Here is a 20,782-nt window from a genome sequence, read left to right as displayed (position 1 = left end):
CACAGAGAACATGAGCGAGAAGAAAAGACGCCAAAAGAAAAGGACTGCAACATCCAGACCCAGAGATAAACATAGATATCCTTTTTTTTTTTTGTTGTTGCCAGTTCGATAACATAAAGTCATCGCCGAACGAAACAGTCAAGCTGTTCAGGGGAAAGTGCCAGAGGTTGAAAACTTTCCTGCCATTCCTTTCCTGGCTGAGATATAGTGCTTTCAGAAAGGTGCTATGTGGCTTACAAAGAAAACAGAAAGTAGCCGCTCACCCGAGAGAGCAGACACACTAAAACCGAGGGAACAAACTGCTTTGAATTGTCAAGAGTGCGCCTAAGTCCTGAAGGGAGAGTTGCATCTTGCTCTTCAGAGGAGGGAGCAGGTGAAGCCGGGTGCTGCTCCTGCCACTGTGCAGCACTGTGCTTCGGTTTCTCAGTAGTACAGTACATCGATCGCAACGAGTCGACCCTCACGGCAGCCCCACCAAAGAAGCCTGCACACACACTCGCCAACTATCTTTGTAAAAGAAGTAACAATGACACATCCCATCATGAACGATGTATGACAAATCAAATGCAGCTCAATTGCATCCTTTTAAGGTTTTTTTTTTTTTTTTTGTACATATATGCATACAATTATACTTCCTAGCTAATCTTTTAAGTCTTCGTGTGGGTTTTATTTATTCTGATCAGCGTTTGTTTTACAACTATATACAATGTACAGGCAGCAGATCATTAATCTTTTACAATGAGTGAACGATGATACAGGGAAGTCTCGATCGACCAATGCTGACTAGAGCTATTTAGACAATATACATTGTGAATAATTGGAAATTTTTAGAAAATGGTATCTAAAAAAAGGATGAAAGATAGTATAAGACAAAACTGTAAAAGCCCTCAATATGTACAGAAAAAAGCCAATATAGCATTTGTCAACAGAAAAAAAGTTCAACTGAAATAATTTTCTCCATATACACATATCATAGCTCAAAAATATTTCCAAAGCTAATAGTCTCTCTGATTTTGGTCACAGAAGTTAGAAGATAGTGAAGCATAGTGAAAAGAATTAGAGAGCCTGATTGAACACAGCATCGCGGGGCCGCCAAGGTGGTGAAGTGATGAGATGTAAAGACTGCTGCTGGGTTCTCTCATGCAGATACTCCCCCCGATCACAAAAATGCTTCTAAACAAAAAGTTAACTGAACACGCTGTGAGGTATTAAGGTTCCTGCGCCAACAAAGTGGTCAGAATTCTGATTTAAAGAAGAGCATCAAGCTCTTCACTGCCGAACTACCTCTTCCTGTACCTCATCCGGCGAGCCAAACTCACTTTTCACCTTTCGTTAATGTATGTGGGACGAGGGGGGGGGGGATGTCTGTATGACATTCAAATATTCCGAAAAGACTTGAAATCTTGTTGCCAGTTTTGGGAAAGTTTACATTAATTAGCTGCCTTTAATTTTTCAGATTAGCTTTGTTTGAGGATTTGTTTATAATAATCTCCAAAAATATGACTTTAATGGAAGTTCAGCCACACTGAAGAAACGATCTGCTATCAAATTAAATTTTTTGCCAAATTCGAGACAAAAAAAACAAAAAAAAACGCTGCTGTGGACATCCGATGGGTGAGCGTTTACAAGTGAGATGTTAAGATTTAAATGAAGTGACACGAATTCAAATCGGTCAGGGTCGCTTCCATCCGAGTGAAAACACCGCCATCACACAAGCAGACTTACAAACAAAGCTCATACAGAACTCAATAGTTCGGGGCTTTTATCTAGCTAAGTCAGAAAGGCACATCACTTTGATATCAGGCATAAATTAAGTGAAATTACTGCAGAAAAAAAAACAAAAAAAAACCATACTTTCACAAAAATAGTGCCGGAGGGATGAACGTCCCCATCAGAGAAGACATGAAAACGAAGAATTAGAGGAAGGAGGGGGGGAGAGAGAGAGAGAAAAAAAAAGCATTCAGTGCATGTAACTACATTCATAACAAGCTTAATTTACATGTATGTGCATGGTGACCAAGTTCAACCAGGTTAAACAAATCTGAAATGTAACTAAATTACAAGTGACAGTGAGGACACAGGTGTGGATCTCTAACATAAATGCAACAGACCTGTTTGCACGGCTAACTTCCAGGCCTGGGTTGCATCCATCCTAATGAATAAACATCTTCGTCATATGCAAAGCAATTAACCGTTTGAGTTTATGATACAGATCTCAAGCCATCACTTTACTGCAGAGGAGATGAGAGTGCAGAAAAAAAGTCTGAGCACGTTCTGTGAAACCCACTACAGGTGGTCAAAGAGGCCATCCTGGATCTCTACGTGGTCTTAATGCAGTGGCCGAACGAATCCAGCTGGATCTTATCGAAACATAAGATCGAGAGGCCTACGGCCAAACTCAGAAAAATCCTCCTCGAGCAACAAGTCCAGGTGCGATTGTGATCCTGACGCTGCTCAAACATGCCTCGTCCAAATTAATGTAATTCAAAATGAATACAACTCTGACAAGTCATATCATCATTGGGGGTGCGGAGGGTCGAAAACAGGGTCAACTCAGGAGTTTATGACTGCACTGAAAGAAAGAAAAAAAACTTTCCAAGCCACTGCCGCCATAGGACTTATAGCTTGTACCAAAGAAAATGAAATTAATCCAAAGCCAATCGCAAATGTCAAGGGAGAACTGCATTTTCAAACTGTGGTGACTGCGGGTACGTTTGTCTCTCCGGTGAGCCGAGAGATAAAGTACACCGCAGTGGAAGGTGTGCATGTGTGCTTTAGTGGGTGTTCGTGGATCTGGGCGGAAGGAAAAACATGACTAATAAGAAGCAAAGAGATTGTGGAAAACTGATTAAGAGAGAAATAAAAGCTGACTGATTGATATGTTCGGGTTTTTTTCCCCCCCCCAATTCGTCTGGTGATGTCGATAGTCAGTAGGGTCTCCGAAACATCTGGATTTTGCTCCTGCGTTCAATGCTCTGCTGCTTCCCATGCAACTCGAGGGCAGCGGTCTGCAGGGACGTCACAGGGGATCCGTTGGAAGAAAGGTGGGAGGTGAGAGGAAAAAAAATCGTTTCCATAGTTCCCTTGGAGGGGCTCTGAGGAGCGGCGGGAGCGGCTCATCACTGCCAGGACTGAGGGGGGAAGTTATTGACCTCAGCCAGGTCCTGTACAGCCGTGCCTTTGTGGGTGTACGTCAGCTTGATCCTCATTCGTAGCTGTTGCTGAAATTTGGTCGGGATGATTGTGTTTATAAAAGAGAGACAATTCTTAGGAGAGAGTAAAGACTTCAAATCTGCTTAGTGACGCCTCGATTAGCGCCGAACAAACTCACCTTCTGTGGGTTAAGGACTCTGATGACCTGTGTGACCGTTCCCTGGTTGAGTGCTGGGACAACATTACTGCTAGGGGAGAGGAGCTGCAGCTGGAATGTCTGCCAGACAGACAGATGACGCCGTGTGAGAGGAAGATTTGATGGCACTCGTAAAGAAATACGGCCATCAGGACTGATTGACCGTCACCGCGCTGCTTACCTTTGGTACTGCAGCCTGGAAAACAAAGTCTGTCATGTCTGCCTCTGTTGTGTTGGATGCATGGATGGTGATGACGGCGATGTTTGGGTTGGGGTTTGCTCTCTCAAACGTGAAGTCTATTTTCAGGCCGTTCTTGTTGTATGCCGTCATGGGTGGAATACCTGTGAAGGACATTTCAGAAGAGCAGAGAGAGAAAACCTCTTATTTCCGGAAAGGTCACTGTGATTAAAAGACAAGCGGAACAACAAAAAACATAAAGACTCCAGTGAATTTGAATGTGGATTGTCAAGGGGCTCAACAGGCTCTCACCTGCAGCTGCAATGTCATTAAAGAGGGGCTGTGAGGAGAGGCCATCCAGGAGGAAAGGGGGTTGGGGGGTGGGCACTGAGGGAGCAGGAGTAGGGGCTGGACCGCCTGGGAATGGGAGGAAAACAACGCTCCGGGGTTTAACAAGGGTGACACAGCTAATTCAACAAAGCACCTTTCATTTTAACAGAAACCCTTATTATTTCCTTAACAATAAGGTTTGAAAGACGCTGCATTATCATCAATCTATTGAACACCGACGCCGTCACTGCTCAGAAAACTCTCACTTTGAAATGGGGTTTTCTGCATAATAAACCTTTTTCCTCGTTAAATGTGCAGCAATTTTATCGGTTGAAAAATCTCTAATGGATACTGGGGCATTTTTGCGCTCATGAGAATAAGCTAATATCATTTTAAAAGTCATAATATGAGGAAGCTGTAAACCAAACAAAGGCATATAACCGGCCTTAAGCGACTCAAATACTGGAGAGTTAAAGATCCTGACGTAAGCTTTCAAATGAAACTTTTAACTTCTTGTACTGTGAAGCACTTTGGCAGGCCATTGGCCCTTTTTAAATTTGTTCTATAAATAAAGATGACATTGACAACTCATATCGTACAGGTAGACCATTTGCAATGTACAACTAAAGCGTACAAATGCTAAGCTGCATGATGTGATTGTCGAGTCATAACAACACACAGAAGGAGCTGAAGTTAAGAACAATGAACACAAACAATGAACACCATCAATGAAGAAGTGTGCTGCTCCCATCATTTGCTCCATTCTGTGTGACAACAGAAACCAGTCGCGATGGAGGAAATTAAATAACAAAAAGTTACATCTGTCGTTGATGCAGTTCACATCTGGAAGTCTGTTGGTGACTTGAACATTAAAGGAAGGGCACTGATTCAATCATGAAAACCAAGCAACTTGTCAGAAAGCAGGAAACCGATCCTCAGACAAGCAACAATAAAATAAGCTGGAAAAGTGCAAAAACTGATTCAAAACAGTGAACGCACTCCCTTTGCTTTGCTTAAAGAAAGGAGTAAGCAAGCGAAGCTAGAGCAGCGTACCACTTAGCGAGAGGTCACCCAGCAGGTCGAGCAGCTCTCCTCCAGCTGAGGCAGGCTTGGTGGGCATCGAGGTCTGGATGACTGGCACATCGTTTCCGCCCAGCAAGTCTAACAAATCGTTAGCCTGGGAAACAAGGAAGACATGGAAGTGTGAGAAAACATCAGGTTTTCAAACGTGGCGTCCTGCTGGTTGTGATGGAGTCCTCACCTGGTTGGTGGGCTGGCTGACCGGCGGTGGATGTTTGGGCTCCACGACAGAGGGCTCCGTCTCGCCATTCGTCTGCACGATCTCTGTGGGGCCGTTGGAAGCCGATTTCTCCATGATGGGCATTCGCTCCAAGAGAGCCGGCCTGTCATCAGGAAACAAGCAAAGACATCAGCCAAATATTTTTTTTTTCCCCCTAATTGTCATGACTGGTATGATGCGATAGTGAAAAGTCAGAATGCATTGAATGAATGAGTGAAGGAGGGAATGTTTTTTCACCTCATGTGGTCATATTTCTTGAAAAGCGCATTGTACTCCACAGCCCTCTGCTGCAGCTCCACGTCGATGCTGCTGCCGTATATCGAAACCACCTTTTTGATTCGGCTAAAAAGACAAAAAAAAAAGGGAAAGTTGCAAGTTAGAAAAGTTTGAATTCATAATGGATAATACATTTTTATAATATTAGCCTCTAAATATTTACAGAGCATCAGGCATGAAAGCTAAAAATACAACTGAAAGTGAAATATATTTCAATAATGTCACGTTTTTTTTCTCAACAAAAGAAACAAAATATATTTCTCCTCTTAACTTAAACGAGGCTTGTTATCTCCACTTCATGGTTCCAACTTTCTGTTTGGCCCACAAGGAACAATGAGCAGCTCTCCAATGCTATCAAATGTCTGACATTCTGAACTCATGAGTGTGTTTGAATGGCTGACTGTGACCGACAATGAAGAGCATTTTAAGACTGCTAAAGCAGTGAAAATATGATTTACATACATCAACCTAAATCACAGAATTTGAACAACCTTAGAAACCCAAATTAGTCAACATTTGAATTATGGCCTCGGGTTTGTGGTTATTTTGATCCAGCAATTAAATGGATTTCCACTATTGTCATACTTATCTTCAACTTTTAAAGTCAACCACACTGCCCTGCTACACAGAAATCAGATCCTGTACTTTATGGACTGGAAAGCTGAACAATGAGGTAACAGTGCCTCCTTGAGGTTAAACCAAAACAAACCAAAGATAAATTCCTCTAACATAGTTTAAATCCACCAGATGATATCCTGCTAACCTCACAACAGGGAGGAAAACCTATAATACAATAACAATAACTTTTTTAAAGTTTTAAACGGCAAACTGACAGATGGGCCAAAGAAATTATTTAAATTTAATTGAGAACCGGATCATATTCTCACTGTGCTCCGAGTGCCTTCTCGCTAACAAAAAAAGAAATATCTCACCTTTTTATACATTATTCAAAACATAAGATTTTTTCTAATCACTTATCAATGGAGCATTGCTAGAAAAACAAATTAAAGGAGTCTAAGGAGTTGATTGTAACTCTAAGGTGGTGGTTGGGTATGTGCATGAGGGAATTACTCACTTTACACTACTGAAACGTGTAGACAGCTTCATGATGGCGGTGAGGGAGTAACCCCGGGTCACAGGTGTGGACAGGTTGGACACCAGGAGGCCTTCCAGCACATCCAGAACTTCATCCTCAGTCACCTTCATTCACCAGGAAGAGAACAAAAAATATCCACGATGTCTCAGTAACAAGTCTCCTGTTCATACATAAAACATCCTTCCTTGATGTACCTGAATGGGCTCTTCCTCTTCACACTGCCCAGACACTAACAGGTCGCCGTACTCTCCTATGCACCAGGATGCTACCTGCACCAGAGGTTGCTACACAACAGAAAAGAAGTCAGCCTCTCAAGCACTACATGCAGTGAAAAAACTGAATGTACATTGGTGATTATAACAAAGATCAGGTTTCAAAAAGGAGCCGAACCAGAGGGACTGCTGACCTGTGAAATGTCGTCCAGCAGTGCTTTGTAAAGTCTCTGTACTGTATAGGCGTGCATCTCCACACTGTTTGTGATGAGCTGGATGAGGTTGGGAACTGAGTCGTCTCGCACGTAGCTCCCCGCCTGCAAGGACAAGGCGAGATGTGAATGAGAAAAAGAACATTAAATATTGATTTGCAGCAAAAACTAACAGTGTTTATTGCAGGGGTCTGTTTCAGAGTTCATTTAATTTGTAAAACTTTGGCTGTTATGAGTCACTCTGATTTGAACAACAACATAAAGACACTTCAGTGTGCGTTTTATTTTGAATATACATACTGTTGTCAGGACTCTCATAATGGTGTCTATGTGCCATCTTTTTGAAGGGGCATACCTGAAACACAACGAAAAAACAGCTTAGCCCCCCACACAGGAGTGAAGATTTAAACAAGTCAGAAGCAGAAGATGAATGCTGTCAGATAATACATAGTGTCATCACGATCTGTCAGACGATGGATCACTCTTTTTATCATCACACAGCATTTCAGTGTTGGCCAATTCCAACAGGACGCGATTACTGAACGTCAGAATATGTCATCTATTGCTTGGATTCCCTGATACAACAGTTGTCTTCTCATTGGGTATTGTTATATGCAAATGTGCAGTGCCGCTGAACAAGTTTGGCCACATTCAACTTTTAATGTAATTTAGAATTGAAGCTATTATGTGCACAGCTTCCAGCGCTGGTTGTGCCTTTTGTTCACTGCAAGTGATTTCAATCTGCAGAAATACACATCTGGTAAAACAAACCTCTGGCATAAATGATACAAACAGTCATGAGGGATGCCTCATTATGAGATAAGAATAAAATAAACCACAAAACCTCTTTTTTTGGGATTTAAAACACAACAAAGTGAAAATAGATTAATGTTTGAGCTCAGTTTGAATGTGCATTGATGACTGTGTTAGCGCCGTACTTCTCTGCAGCTAGAAAGACTCCTGATGCACAGTCGGCCTTGAATTCAGGGTCACACGAGTCCAGGAAGTAGAGCAGCTCTTTCATCATGCCTCTAATGTTGTTGCCGTTCACCAGGGCAAAGCTCAGCTCCATCGCACGTCTGAACAGCATTGGAAAACAGACAAAGGTCACAAACAACAAGGCAAAAAACAAAACAAAAAAAAAAAAACAAAAAAAAAAAAAAGAAGAGGTGAAACCGCAATGAGGGAGCTGTGAATCACCTCTTGATGGACACATCCAGGTCTTTTAAACAATCCACAATGGTGCTCCGATGTCTCTGCACTGCATTGTGGTCTGTTTGTACCGTCTTTAGTAGAGAAGTCAATGCCACGTATCTGAAATAGAGGAGTTTATATATATATATATATATATATATATATATATATATATATATATATATATATATATATATATACACACACAAAAAAATATAATAACATTTTGAATGGGAGATAGTTCATGGTTGTAAGACTGAGTTCAGTAGATCTAATAATTACCTTATATTTTTGTCGTTGTTTAGCAGGAAGCGACCTAGTATGTTGATGGCCAAGACCTGCAAGAAAAAAAAAAACTGTTTAGCTAGGTGAAAAACACACAAGTGTGGCCACGTCTTCAGCTTAATGAACTCACTCTCAGTCCGCTTTCAGACTTGATGTCCATTATAGTCAGCACCGTCTCGTACAGGATTGCATTGCCTACATTTTTACTTGTCTCTGTGTTTGTTGCCACCTGCATGTACAAACACAGAATGTCAGAACAAACTTCATTGAATTATTGACTTTCTTTTAAATGATAAAGCTTTATTATTCTTTCTTTCATTACTGACCTGTGCAAGGATGTCATTCATTGCTTCACTGGAGTCGTCGTCACTCTTGCCTAAAATCCGCAGTAGTCTCAATATCCGCACCTAAAGCATGAATATAACAAAGCTGTCAGTTTGCTGGACAGATATGATCCACTTGGTGGTAAATTGCATTTATTTATTTTCATTTTCAAATGCAAGTTCACTTATCCTGCTTTCCAGTTTCAGCTCAGAAGATTATTAAACTTAGAGCGAAGTCACTTATTTATAAGGCAAAAACTTTTTTCCACAATGAATAAAAGATAAACATAAACCATCTGGACAGCACAAAACATCTCATATCTCACATGAATTAACAGAATGTGTAGGTCACTAAAATACTCCTAAATGATTTAAAAAAGCAATTTAAAGGATACCACAGAAACAAGCAATGAAAAAAACTTGAGATTAAAAAGTCAATGCTTAGATACCGGCAATGTGAATCAAGTACAAGAGAATGGCTTAAAAACACACAGAGGAAGACGCTTCTCTTAATGAACAGGCAGTTTGCTCCAAGCAAACAAAGGCAGCGTTCCAGCATCAGGTAATTAGAGTAAATGCTTAATTCTGGCAATATGCCTGATGGGGAAGAACCAAACCTTAATATTGTTTATCTGTGACTTGTAACTCAGTTCAGGGACAGTGATGCCATTGCACGCCAGATAAAAGTAAAGACACTTCCATAAAAAACTAAAAATACAGTTACACAGTAGCAGAACTGCATGCACGAGTCATATAAACTATTGCCAAACTTCTGTCTGCTGTGACAGCAAAAACGCATGTCTCTCCCAGTGCTGCCATCTCGAAAATGAAGTTGGGATCCTGGACGCCGTCCAGAGTTTAGTGCTGAGATAACAACTTGTCAGAAAATCGCTCATATTTCAGAACACTGAGAGAACTGGAAGGCAGCATTACGCTGTTCTGATCTGGACAGGCTGTAACATCAGCAGGCTGAAGAAGAAGAGATTCACCTGCAGGAAAGGGTCGCTGATGCCCGACACGTCGTGCTCAGGAGAGTAGCCAGACATTATTAGGTTCTTCAGGATTCTCACCAACTGTGGAACCAGCTAGAAACAAACAACACAACAGCACAGGAGAAAAAAAAAAAACAGAGATGAAAAATATTTTGTGAGGATCGCAACCATTTGCTACTTTTTATTAACAGATAAGGGAGTGGTTGTTCATTGTTTAAAGTTAGGATTTGTCATTCACAGATGCATCAGGTTGAAATAAAGCACAAAGCTATTGGGATTTCATTGCGGTCCAATAATGTCGGTTAAACACTGGTGTTGACTTAATCACACTTTTCTCAAGTCAAAATCAAACCCTTGATTACTGAAAAATATTAGGTTAGAAAATGTGCCGACACAATACCATCAGATCTGCACAGGGCTAAACTTACACAATGTAGACGTTTAAAGTACTAGTTTCAACATAAAAGGGTGATATGTGGAGGAACTGTACTCTTGGAGAACTACTCCAGCAGTCTGGGAAACAGTTTGACGTCATATCCAGGGATGAATTAAATATAACTATAAACTAAGGTGAAACAAACAGGAAGAACATCTGATTTTAACAAATGTTCTATTAGTTTGAGGCACAACATTTTCAGTTTAAAACCCCAAAAGTAGAAGTAATAAAGAAAAAAAGGCTTAAAATATCTCAGAACTTAATCGAAAATATGAAAGTTTCAATTCGATTCAGACTGTGGGGGAATGGGCTACTGCATTTAAAGCTTTAAAGACAGTTGAAAAAGCAGTGAGACAAGTTAAAAAACTTGTTTCGTTATCTTTGCTTGAATCACGTTTGCTGGTGTTTAGTGACACCACACTGAATCTGTTAAGACCAGTTCACTTTACAGGGCAAACACAGATGAGGCCGATATAAGACCCATTGTGAAGTGGGTATGACGACAAACAAGCACCAAACGCCAGAGTAGAACTTAAAAAAATAAATAAATAAATGTGAATCTAAAACTGCTGATTACTCCTGAACTTAAAGCTGTTTATGATTTTCTAATGCTGGAGACAGTCACAGCTCCCAGACTGGAACACTAACAGAGAACGATCCATATGTTTTCTAGTGACAACGCCCATGGCGATCATGTGAGAAAACACCCACCTGACTCCTTTTCACTAGACAGTGAGCAAATGAATTACTTACTAAGCAAGTAATGACATTCAAAATAACTGTGACTGCATTTGACAAATGGACCAAAAACTGGTTTATGTAATTCAAAAACACTGACAGAGTAATGATCACTGTACAATTAAAAGAAATTACAACTCAAATTAAAACAACATGACATTACTCAACACAAATCTGGTTATGACTGAGGTGACTGTGAGGAAGTGATTACTATTTACAGCATGCACCAGCTATGAGATCAGAATGTAATCTTACCTTCTCATTCTAACACAATGCAGGAATTGTAACAAAGACAAATGACAGAAAAAATATGAGGTAGATGTTAGGGAGGGGAAACTGGAAATCATTCACTTTCAGAGAGCTTAAAAATAATGTTCAGATCATGAGCGTGAGGAGTGGCGCTTCTGGCAATAGTTTAGTTACACCTAGAGAGGAAGAGGTACAGCAGCAAGTTGAAATACAAGAGGAAAAGACAGCGACAGGAGATAACAGACTAAGACATTCTATGAATGCAGAGGAAACCTGTAGCGCAATCCAAACCTCAACAAGTCCCACATGTTTGCTTAGATTAGCTCTAACCAAAGAAAATGTGTATGCAGAGGGAGAATGAAATGTGACATGGGCTTAAGACAAATGCATTAGTGTTTACTTTAAGACAATGTGTTTGTACCTTTCTGAAGTGCGCTAGCATGTCAGGACTTCTTTCACACATCTCAGTCAGGAGGACAACTGATGTGTGGAGAACACCTGGAGAACAGACAGATAGCGGACAGGTTATTTACTCTGAATGAAGCAAACGGTTTTCATTTCTCCCACAGTGACTTCAGAAATGAGGGCGCCCACACCAGGAGGAGGCTTTTAAATTCTGCCTGTGTTGATGGGAGTTTTAAGAAGTTTAATAGTCACACTAAAAATGTATGGTGTCTGAAATGCTGCTGCTGAATCAACCCCCCTCCCCCCCAAAAAAAACAAAACAAAAAAAAAAACAAAACAGCACCCAGTACTCCTGTTTTCAATGGAAAAAAAAAAATCAATAAAGTCAAATATCACTCAAAAGTTCACAAAATAATTGACCATTGCAGAAAAAATGTAGTGCTACAATTACAAAGACAAACGACTGCTTCAGCCATCAGCTTAGTGACTGGTAACTAATAAAACAGGTGATTCAACTCACTACTGCATCACTTTACAATAGGTGTGGAGAAAAAAATTACAGGAGGAAACAATGAATCAAACCTTGAAAGGTTTCTCTCATCTAAGGGAGTGTCATTGTTGATATTGTTACACAATAATATGAGTAATAATGAGTAATACATTTTTGCATTTGAATACTTATTAACTCCATATACGACTGGTCGGGAATCACTGCAAGTGCATGAATTATGTTCTCCTCTGGTGTCTGTGACGCGAACGGAATCGTCCCTTTGCTGCTGTTCGATCTTGCATCGGGGTGTGCCGTGTGTACCTTTCTTTGATCACGGATTTTTGATTTACATTACCGCAAAGTGGATGCTGTCAATCATTTCACTACATAGTAAAATATAAATCCCTCACACCACTGTCACCTGGATTGTCTGGCAAACTGGCTATCCCTATACACTACTACCCCTTCATGTACAAACCCATCCTGGGACTGCTATCATCATACATGTCACTCAGTAAAGTAACAGCCTGCACTCCTGGCCCATTATCTGTGTCCCTCCAGGAATGCACAGCGTTAGACTAAAAAGCATTTTCTTATTCAGTTCGACTTTGAACCGACTGCAGCTAGATGTGAAAGAGTGCAGCATTATCTCTGTGGCTGATTTTGAAACATTCTCAATTATTCTCAATTCTAGTTCATTTCCTCATGTGCTTTTTTTTTTTTTTGTAAGTATCGTAAACCATGTTGGCCATAATGGAAAGTACTGAGCACTGTTACTGTGGAGCAAAAACACCTAAATTCAAATCCAGGCTCGTCAATAACATTGTAGAGTTTGCATGTTTTTCCAGGCTACTGCATCTTCCCATAATACGATGGCAGGCTTGTGAGCTTAACAGACCATAAAAAAAAGGTGTAAGTGTATGTGTCTCAGCCTTAGCACCATGATGAACTGACAACATGTCTGAAAGTCAGCTTGGATAGAGCCAACAGCCTCCACAACCCAAAGCCATCACCAACACACAACCACAATGTCAAAGAAGATCAAGCTATTTTTAGGACTGTCAAAAGAAAAAAAAAAAAAAAAAAAAAAAGCAGGTTTTCCTTTAGCACATCTCCTATATGAAGGGGACATATGAGCCACGGGGTTTATGACAGACTCATTAATTCCCCACTCCTCTGCAAAGGGCGCCACAGAAAGGACATCAGCTGCCCAGCTGTTCCAAGCAGAGTGTTAGAAGTGGCAGGAAATAGGATGAAGTGGCACTTGTGCGGAACAAGCACCCTTCCAAGAGCCGGCAACTGCGTCCTGAGAAACAGCTCAACACTCACCGTGGTTCTTCTCGCTCAGCAGGTTTTTTGTGGCTGGAAGGAACATTTCCATGAGTTCTGGGACCTTCCTGATGACGTGGACTGCACACAATGCTGCCTGTAGACAAATATTTGAATAAGACTTTGTCCAACATGTAGCAAAGCATTTCAACACAACATCATTCTGATTTTCATCCCTGGTAGTGAACCATAACATTTGCATTCTTCCTTTAGTCACAGCAACGAGACAACAGTGAGTCTTACTTTTTTCCTCAAGTAGGAGTTGGATGTTTTAAGCAGCTTCTCTACCTCCCCTGCCAGGTCACGACACATTTCTGAGGAGCCCATGCAGCCTAATGTACACAAGGCCAGACCCTGGACATACTGTGTGCTGTGATTCAAATCACTGATGAGGGAGAGAAGAAGCCATAGAAACACACACACACACACACACACACACACACACAAGTGAGGGAGATTTCCGTGACACAGGAAAATATTATACAGTTGCTTTGGCAAGAATAAAGCAAAATGTCATGGCTTAGTGTGTCTGAAAATCGATGAGCAAATATCAGATTTCACCTTTGCGCCCAGCATTAATCACTGTGCTTGTGAATTGTGAAAAAGCATTATCCTAAAAGCTGAATATTAAATGAATCAACCTACACACAGGCCGGCACTTACTTCTTGATGCAATTTGTCATTAGTAGGTGGACGTCCTGCCTCTCATCCAACAGCAGCATGGCTCCCAAATAGCCTATTCGTTTGTCAGTGAACTTCTGGGACGCAATCAGCTTCAGGCACTCCAGCTAAAACAAAGACAGCACTGTCTCAAAAAAAAACTAAAACTGAGCAGGTAATTCAGCTGAGCAACAGCATCACTGAAAGAACCAAACAGCTTCTCCTGTACATTCTGTCCTCGGTGGCCCCGTCCCGCTGTCGCCAAACCCACCTGCCCAAAGTGTGCTGGGTAGCCCAGCATGTGCATATAGAGTAGCTTCGCCACATTTCTGCAACGGTACGTATTGTCTTCCTCTCTGAAGGATGAGCGGATGGCGGCGCACTCTTTCTGGATCATCTCACGCTCCTCTGCCTGGGTCCGCGCTGTCCGGATAGTCCGGATCAGCTCCCGCAGTCTGATCGGAGCTGGCATTCTCTGAAGAGCACAGAGGAAGGAAACAGGTTAGCTGAACCTCGGGCTGGGGGAGAAACTCCACTGCAGCATCACAGCGAAAAACAAAAGGACGCTCCTAACAGAGCCTCGTCTGAGGGGAGAAAACACCTTTAATGGATGCAAAACAGCTTTAGTTCATGAATACAGAAGTGGGTGGGGAGGAAATCTGATTGCTGACCTTTGCTTGTATCTACAGATAGCGTTTTCGTTATAACGCCGTAATAGCAGTGTATGAAGCTACATTACTCTCTAGAAAAACATTTCTTTCAATAACCCGGTTTGCTGTGCACATTTACATGATCAAGGTGTACCACTGTGTTTCACAGAGGCTAGATTACTGTGATTTCCCGCAAACAGACCACCTCCTGAAGCAAAGATCAGGCAGTGGAATGGCAAAAATTAGACTTCAAGGGTCATATATGACTGCTTGACAGTAAATTCCATTTGCTTACAGTGTTAAAAGTGGAGAGGCAATGGAGAACAGTGGGTGAAATTCAATGCCCTCACACAGAAGCTTCAGAGAGTACCCAAGCTCCAAGCCACGGGAGGAAGCTTAAATATTTATAAGAGGTGCATGCTCTGAAGAGAGGATAAACTCTCATGTCTTCATGTGTACCAATGACCCCAAATTAACATTCACACACAAACTGATCCAACAGCCCTAAACGTTAGTTCAACATAGGAACACATACAAAATCCTCTGATTAGACTGACCCTCTCGGATTGACAGAGGAAGAGTAAACCTGATCATAATCCAGTGTTAAAAGTCTTTTGTTTTTTGGTGTTCCAGTTGAAAAAGAAATGGGAAAAGAAACGCAACAAGACTGACTAGCCTAGCGAGCAACTCCATCTTCCACAATGACTCTAAACTTCAAAGTGCTGTGGGATTGATCACTGACTGAACTGGTATTGGTCGTGTAAATACAAGCAGTATATTCAGAATAAATAGAACAATCAAATTAATTAAAAAAAAGTGATCATATTACAAATACTGAGGTTGATGTCATAAATGTAACTAAAAAAAGACATTTTAAGATATGGAATTTAGTGACCTAAACGAAGACATTGTAGACCTTTACATCATTATGTATAGTTTCTTTAAGTCTAAGCTCTTAGTATGGTTGTTAAGTGATGGAGTTTCGTGAACCGACTACCATTAAAGAATTACATAAAGATATATAATATACTATTTTAGTTTTAAAACATAAATGAATGTAAGAGTTGAATAACTTCCCTGGTGTACAAGATGTTTTTTTTGTTTTTTTTTGTCAACACTCTTCCACAACAATGATTTCAATTCCAACCAAGGGATAAAACTGAAAAGACATTGAAGGTGGCTCTTTACCTAGAAAGGAGGACATTTTGTCTCCAGTTGCATGGAGGCCTTTTATCCAGTCGTAGGTGGTACATAATTAAGCCGCCGCAACAACACAAGCGATGGTAATTACTTGTCGAGCAAATCCATTTTCTCTAACTACCCAGCATGACGTGAATCTTCGGTTGATAGGGACACAATGCACTTTGACAAAAGAGAGAGTGCAGAGATGGTAAAGAGAAACATGTTCAACCTGTGGATGTCATTGCTGATCTACAGCTCCTGTAGATAATTCGCAGAATTACAGGAAAAAAAAAAAACATGTTTACCATTTTGACTGAGTAGCATCTGCAGATAGTTATGAGTCACAGACTGTCCTTGGCTTTATTATACAGGTAATAGGTGGCAATTATCACACAACTAAATAGATGAAGCCATTTTCCCCCCAAAGAACATTAATACATCACTTTCATGAGGAGATTTTCATATTCATTTTGTTGTCCAGTGAGACTTCACTACTCCACCTGGGTTGTTGTCATGCAAAACATCAGAGGTTGACTTTCAGAGGACAGAAACCTGTATTTTGCATTGGCGCACACAGGTTGATTTTGGAAACAATGCTGGCAACAGTGTTAAGCAGAATCATTCTGTGGCTCTGTAGTGAAGTTACTTCCACTGACTTTGCAGCGGCACGGCCACAGGACTTATAGAAATCCTTGTAGGTCATGAGCTGGCTGATTGCCAGAGAGCTTTACAGGGGGAAAAAAAAAATCAGGCCTGGCTCCTTTTCCCACAGGACATACACACTCCAAGTTGCCTTAGCATCTAGATTAAGGTGACTGAAGAATGAGCCCCACATTAACCTGAGAGAAACTTTATAAGTCTGATACACCTGCTCGTTCGGGACGTGAAACCTGTATTCTTTAAAAGAATTGCAAAATTTCATTTCAGTTAAAATCTTTATCACTACCAAGATCAAAAGCATTCTTTGAAATTATGCCGGTCCACTGAGGAAAAACAAGGATTCAGACATGGAGGGGATGAGGGCATCCTTTGTTGAATAAGGTGGTGGTCTGTGGACGATCAAAGAGGTAAGGGGAGGGTGGCCAGACAAGGCCACGCTTTAATAAAGCCCAAGATCTACTGTCTGTCCTAACACCATTTAAATTACCTGAGCTGAAAGAACCCAGAGTTAGGCTCCATAAATCATAGCTCCCTGTGTCTTGCTGTGCTTCTAATCTGATGTGAACACATTGAAAGGAGTAAATCCAGCCTCTGCTGAGAGGTGATTTAACTACAGTCCCCCAATCTTGTAACTACAATCCAGAAGCCCATTATTTAAAAATTCTCTATAAACACCTTCACTTTTTTCAGCCATTTTTTTTTCACACAGTCTATTTAGCATGAAGAACACAGAAAAAAAACAATCTGGAGGGGAAATTTGAGCTAATTTATTCATGCTACAAGGAAAAATAATGTAGACTATTTTCCCGTATTAGAAACTGAAACAGTGCACAGTCACTGTAGCCCATGAAGACTTTTGGACCGACTGGTTCAGTGTGCTCGGGGAGTTTGACCCAAGTGTGACAATAGCAAAAGGTGCAAGTCAACTCACTAATCCATAGTAAATACACACAGAATAGGAGTATGTTACAACCTGAAAACAACCACTTCAGAGACATCACCACCCAAGATTCCTAATTTTCATCAACCTCCTGATAAAGTCACACATCCGTTCAAACTTAATACTGCAAAGACTGTGGAAGATGTCTTCTATAATTAATTAGAAACCATGCAAAGTTAAGCCTGGATTATCTTTCCTGACATGGAAGAGATGTTTATAACATGCACTCATGTTTCCTATAGGTGTAACTTGCATGTACAGCGAAATGTTCACAACAAGCGTTTCCTCTCGGGAGGTTCGGCGAGCCAGCCTGGATTCACTTTCAGAGCCTGACAACCAGTAACAAGCACGCCGCACCTCCCATGTACCACAGGGAGTAGTCAACCTGTCGACTCGGAGACATCAGCCTAACAGTATCACAAGATGAAGCACCATTTCAAATGGGTTTGCATCAGATTACTAAATGCCATGAGGACTGTATGGCGTGGAATGGAAACCCCATATGCAACACCCACATGTATCATCACAAATGGAAGTGAGCTGAATATTTAAACTAGAGTAAATATCACCGGGCAGACAATGCACTTTGTTCTACATTTTCCCCGGTGGCTTCATCAGTGCAATGAAGTGTGATTAATGAAAAGTTACAAAACTGAACTATTTCTTTCTTAATTACAAGCTTTATTATCTGCTCTGCAATGCTTCAAACGACTGTAATATCACATGAATAGACACAAGAGGGAAAAACAAAGAAGACCAGCAAGAGGAGACATGAGAAAGCAAAACAGTGGACAACAGTCAGAACCCTAATTTTAATTCACATTCAACTCTTCAAATGTTAAAACTCATACCTCAATCCACTTTGTGAAATGTTTTTGAGAGCCAAATCTTATGGCAAGAGTTTCAATGTCTGACACACACGCAAAAAAAAAAAATCTTTTGGCAGATTTAAGTTTTTTTGTTTTCCTAACTGCTATCATGGTTGTTCTGTTTTCCTCCAAACATCCCAGGTGATACAGATGGACCAAAAACTATGCTTCAGTGTCACAATCATGTCCCGACATTAACTATGTGAGACCATCACACTGCAACTGTTGAGGACAAAGTTAAATGCATGTGAAATCATTTTATTGGCTATTTGTTTGAAGCGTGGCGGTCAGTGGAAACAGCCAAGAGTCAATGCTGAGCAGTAAAGCTCTTGAGCTGCTCCAGAGACCTCAAACTGAAAACCAACTTGATGGAAGACTAGGTGTGAGAACTGAGAAGACAATGTTTTTATTCTTTCACCACAGGTATTGTCATTATTTAGCATGTAAGATGTTGGGTCAATCCACTGGTATCTTCACAAGTTCTGCAGAAACAGATGCATCTTTCACTTGTCAATCGCACTTTCGACACGGATATGCACTGCGAGAGGTGCAGGTTATTTCTATCACACTAACGTTTTCAAAGCCAAGAAGCACAAAGCAGAGCTAGGTGAATGCACACTGTGTGGGAGGCTGATAACAGGACACATTATGTACTGAGCAATTAATACCTGCCAACTTTTCAAGTACAAAAGCATCGCCACATCAGTGTCAGAAGAACTGTGCGAGGTGCTTTTACTAAAAGGTTAGAGTTTATATGTAGATTTTGCAAGTATGTGTGGGACTCACATCATACACTAAATTATCCCACATTATTAGGGAGGTTTGAATCGTGTATAAATCTAGATAGTCTCACAGCAGGATGGATTCCTTTAATTCGTTACTGATCAGTTGGTATGTTGAAATAGCAGCTCACAAATTTTTCACATGACCATGAAGACATCAATTAAAATGAATGAACTATGACCAACCAGAAAGTGGCTTGAGAAGGTATTATAGCATGATGTGGTCAGCAGTCAGTACAGTGGTTGTGGCAATTTGTTAAAACAACGTTGTTATTATGCAATCAAAGCTGTCAATAAAGGTGGTTCAAAGTATGTGATTACAAACCAGTTCCATTAAAACTTTATCCTGACGTTACTTGCATTCTCTATGGTGCACTTTTGATGTGCCGGTATCGGAAATAGGGGCAAAAAGAGAGGCTGCTCCACCTGCAGCTGACCTGTTCGACCTCCTGCACCGACTGTGACAAACTGAACTGGAAAATATGTGCAGCAATCAGCCTACACGTCACACTCATTCACTCACTTCCTACTTAGAAATGACTTCCTCAACATGAACCTGCAAAATTTACATCAATGAATAAATATCTCCTGGTAACGAAAGCGTGTCCTAAATGTACAGGGCGTGTATCTGACGGATCTCTACTTAAACGGTGTCAACACCGAGTATTTTGTAGTGAAACCGAGCCCCAGTGCTCAGCACTCCATGCTAGCTATCGTTAGCCTCTTATCAATCCAAACGCTGCGCTGACTTGTGACAGTAACGTTTACGTTTATCAAATATAAGCAAAGTACCACGCCTGGACAGCACGTCATATGCTTAATGTAACTCAGATGAGGCAAATCCCATTTTGTAAAGCCAGCTAACTGCGAGCTAACCCCACTATGCACTTGTAGATTAGAGAAAGGTTAAGATCTTTAGAGTGTCATACTGTGGTCGCTTCACCTTGGCTGACATTACAGACTTGAATTGAAGTTTAAAACCGCTGCGGCATACAAAATTAAGTGAATCAATCCAGAGGGCATTACACCTGAGTGGGATCGCCGACTGATCAGGACATGAATGCGTTTAGGCCTTCTTGGAGCATTTGGACAACCAAGCTAGCGAGTCATCTGTGGCGTTAGCTGCCTTACCTGACCACTTCAGTGCTACCTCATCTCGAAACAACCCAATTTAACGACAACTGCCATTCGTGTCATCTAGTTCGAAAACGGTAAAGGCGGACTTACGTGGTGTAACGACGGGAGGGACTAAGTGGACAGACAGGCAGCCTAGACTGAGCCCCTCATCCCTGGCTCAGCAGGTAGTTAGCAGGGCTCACAGCTCTGAGGCGTGCTAACCGTGCTAGCTAAGCTAGCTGCTGACAGGCACAACCCCGGCGCACTGAGAGGGAGCGACTTCCTATGCAGCGCACAGTCACAGCTGTCAATGCACATACAGCCGAAGCCCGGACTATCACACACACGTAAAGCACTTTTTACAGCATCTCCGAAGACACGGTTCTCTCGGGTGGTACTTACTAGCCGTAATGATGCCAGAAAATGACTGGAATCGTCTCTATTAGCAATGGAGGGAGGAACACACAAGACATGCAAAATGGTGGCTACTCCAGCCTCAGCACATCTACCGCAGGCGGAAGGTTACACT

General features: G+C 41.3%; 1 protein-coding gene across 2 annotated transcripts; it reads right to left on the bottom strand.

The window, feature by feature from the left end:
* Positions 1 to 592: 592 nt before the first annotated feature.
* ap1g1 (adaptor related protein complex 1 subunit gamma 1) lies at positions 593 to 20,767 on the bottom strand. 2 transcript variants are annotated; one of them, XM_030098852.1, is made up of 24 exons: positions 20,656 to 20,767; positions 14,326 to 14,529; positions 14,058 to 14,182; positions 13,638 to 13,779; positions 13,395 to 13,491; positions 11,592 to 11,668; positions 11,177 to 11,185; positions 9,745 to 9,840; positions 8,759 to 8,839; positions 8,563 to 8,661; positions 8,430 to 8,485; positions 8,154 to 8,267; positions 7,892 to 8,032; positions 7,254 to 7,308; positions 6,936 to 7,058; positions 6,724 to 6,813; positions 6,509 to 6,633; positions 5,395 to 5,499; positions 5,119 to 5,260; positions 4,911 to 5,034; positions 3,840 to 3,944; positions 3,531 to 3,691; positions 3,332 to 3,430; positions 593 to 3,221 (listed from the first exon to the last, which is right to left on the bottom strand). In XM_030098852.1, exons 2-24 carry the CDS (start codon positions 14,524 to 14,526, stop codon positions 3,120 to 3,122), a joined length of 2,469 nt encoding a protein of 822 aa, XP_029954712.1. In that variant the 5' UTR covers positions 14,527 to 14,529; positions 20,656 to 20,767; the 3' UTR covers positions 593 to 3,119. The 2 variants fall into 2 exon arrangements, with proteins under 2 accessions (XP_029954712.1, XP_029954720.1); XM_030098860.1 differs by lacking the exon at positions 11,177 to 11,185.
* Positions 20,768 to 20,782: the final 15 nt, after the last annotated feature.

Source organism: Salarias fasciatus, chromosome 1, assembly GCF_902148845.1.
Source record: "Salarias fasciatus chromosome 1, fSalaFa1.1, whole genome shotgun sequence".
Taxonomy (NCBI): domain Eukaryota; kingdom Metazoa; phylum Chordata; class Actinopteri; order Blenniiformes; family Blenniidae; genus Salarias; species Salarias fasciatus.
The sequence above is the reverse complement of the archived record's forward strand: the minus strand, read 5'-3'. Positions and strand labels throughout refer to the sequence as shown.

Excerpts from the sequence above, each read along its gene's own strand:
- ap1g1 (XM_030098852.1), bottom strand. The coding sequence starts at position 14,526 with ATGCCAGCTCCGATCAGACTGCGGGAGCTGATCCGGACTATCCGGACA. Across the intron at positions 8,486-8,562 it reads AGTCTGAAAGCGGACTGAGA|GTCTTGGCCATCAACATACT; the intron begins GTGAGTTCATTA and ends TTTTTCTTGCAG. Across the intron at positions 5,035-5,118 it reads TCAGCCAGCCCACCAACCAG|GCTAACGATTTGTTAGACTT; the intron begins GTGAGGACTCCA and ends CTTGTTTCCCAG.